The sequence below is a fragment of the Mytilus edulis genome, chromosome 3, assembly GCF_963676685.1.
Source record: "Mytilus edulis chromosome 3, xbMytEdul2.2, whole genome shotgun sequence".
In the NCBI taxonomy this organism is placed as follows: domain Eukaryota; kingdom Metazoa; phylum Mollusca; class Bivalvia; order Mytilida; family Mytilidae; genus Mytilus; species Mytilus edulis.
Genome location: NC_092346.1, coordinates 73,106,314 through 73,109,009, shown reverse-complemented (window position 1 = coordinate 73,109,009; position 2,696 = coordinate 73,106,314). Strand labels below are relative to the sequence as shown.

Here is a 2,696-nt window from a genome sequence, read left to right as displayed (position 1 = left end):
ATAATTGACAGAAAATATGAGCATATTTTCGTCTCCTTTATCCGATTATGAAAACTCAATTATTTGAAGGGTCAAAATCATTTAAGATTGAGTATAACTCTGTGTAACCTTTAATTATTGTGCTTTTCTATTATCGACAGGAATGAAAAATAAGGCTTAAGAATTTGTAAGTTTAGAATGTTATGAAATTTTGTATCCATAGACTCTTCAAGTTGAAATTCATTAGTAAATTGTAAAATATAGCTTACATTTATACTTATCGAAAAGGAAATCATTTGATAAAAAAAAATCCAGTTAAAGATTTTAAATAAATGTTAATGAATAGAGCTGACCTTTTTGTTTTAAAGCCCATTAATCAGTTGGTGAATTTGTTGATGCAACAGTATTCCATTAATCTGCACATCAGAAATGTTCACACTTTACGTACATCGTTTACATGGGTATACATAAAAAAATCCAATAGTCGGCTGACATCGACCCTATATTAGTTGTATGATCACCATCACGAGTTGTTCAATAGACACGACGTGTTGCGTGTGTCTCAACTCCCTAGGAATGTGTTATCGTTGTATTCTATCTTTAAATACCATTGAAGTCGTATAATCTGTTATTTTACGGGTTGTGTTCTTTACTCGAATACGACTTTTTGATTGAGAGTGACAAGTTATGCATGCAAAGCAAAAGACGGTTACCCCGTCGACTCACGGAGTCTCGCTCCTTATGAGGTATATAATTTAGTACCGATACAAACATTTTTTAAATTTTCTGTTCAGTTTATTTGGTCCAAAAAAATTATTGGTTTTCAAAGGATTGTTGATGACACCTTCATCCCAAAAATTATGCATTCACCTTAGTTTAGTTAAACAGGATCCATAGACCTTTTAGCTACAAATTATATTTATGGCATTGTTTTTGTAGTGATGAATATTCATATATGCATAGACGACGACCCCACGTTAAAATGTGACAAAACGAAGAACGCAGTCATCGATGTGAAACAAGCAACATATGGAAGAAATAGTGTGAGAACATGTCCAATGGGAAACATAGGAACAACATCATGTGGTCCAGTAAATATTCTTCCGGATGTTAAAAAGAGTTGTAATGGAAAACAAGCATGCAGTATTTATGCACCAGCCAAAGATCCTTGTATGGGCACAACTAAATATTTCAGGATACGATACAGCTGTATAAAGCGTAATTAAATCTGTTGTAAAAATAAGTTCTTTGACTGTTTGTCTTCTCCGACTCAATTATGAAAGGTTTATCTATTTTTCAATATTATATATTGATTTGTACGTTAACAATATGAAAAGTTAAAGAGACATCAAGATCAATAAGAGGAATAGTACATTTTAAATTGTTCTTAGAATATACCATATTATATTAAAAATGATTTTAATCAAGTTTTGAAATTGTTATGACTCTTATATTCACCAATCGATCCCAATACGTCTGCCTATTTACGGACATTCTATATGAAAATAAAACAAGATTATTATAACAAAGATTGGTTCAGTTTGTGGTTGTTGCTAAATAAATTTGTAAAACATTTGTTTGAGGAGTCCTGTTTTGTAAAAATTTTCCCGTTTCCTATTCTGAACATTATAAACTATTATATATAGCAAAACCTTTCAGAAGTACCTGCATATTCAAACCAAGGAATATTCGTGATAAGTAAATTATTTACTGGAAAGTAAATTTTACAGACGCTCACTGTCATTACTTGGTTGACTGTTACTGAATATCATTATCACCAATGACGACGGATGTTCCACTCATTGAACCCATAAATAACCTCGTTTTATGGAATTTATCTTGCTTTGTCTTTCTTTTTCTATATGATGTTTCGTCGGCTATTGGTTGTCGCATTTGTCCTTTTTTATTTAGCCATGATGTTGTTTGTCTTTCATGGATTTAATTAATTTTTTTTTTATTTTGTTATTGCAATTTTATCCTTTTTGTTTGTTCCTTTAAAAAATCAAAATAAGAGTACACAAGTATGCGTTGTTAATGCCCGCGTCACACTGTGCCGATTTTTATATACGATGGACACCCGAATGCGAAAATTGTAAGTTCGTACGAAGTTGGTCCCGATCTCGTTAAAATACCAAAAAGTGACCGAAGCAAGTACGATGAATAACGAAGTCTATACGATGGTGCCGAAATTATATACGATAGCAAAAGATGGACATACGAAGGTTAACCGAAGACGGGTATTTAAGCTTCATATCTCAGCCGAAGCCTACACGATGGATCACGAAGGCTACACGATGGATTACAAAGGCTACACGATGGATTACAAAGGCTACACGATGGATTACAAAGGCTACACGATGGATTAAGATGTCTAAAAGATTCGAACAGAATTTCGACAACATATCGTTTCTGTACAAGTATGCCATGCATTGCGGGAAATCGATCTTTTTGTCTAATTCTTATAAAACTTAGTTTATTATCCCCTCGCCTACTACATGTAAGTTGCGTGTAGATAAAATTGTTATGGACACTCTAGAACCAAAATGCTCAAAACTTGGTATGGTGTTACTCGTTAAGAATATATTAAGCGCTATTGACTTTAAAGTTCAAAGGTCAAGGTCATAGTGGCAGTTGTAATACAAGGCAATATCACCCTTGTGGACACTCTAAAACCAATATGCTTCAAAAGATTTTAACCACATTGCATTCGTGTTTCC

General features: G+C 33.0%; 1 protein-coding gene across 1 annotated transcript in view; it reads left to right on the top strand.

Annotated features, from left to right (window-relative positions):
- LOC139517375 (uncharacterized) overlaps window positions 1-1,406 on the top strand; it is a gene marked incomplete in the record, with an annotated part of 6,100 nt that extends 4,694 nt beyond the window's left edge. Inside the window, 1 exon segment of the mRNA XM_071308357.1 lies at window positions 919-1,406. Coding sequence (XP_071164458.1) covers window positions 919-1,205 — 287 coding nt within the window.
- Window positions 1,407-2,696: the final 1,290 nt, after the last annotated feature.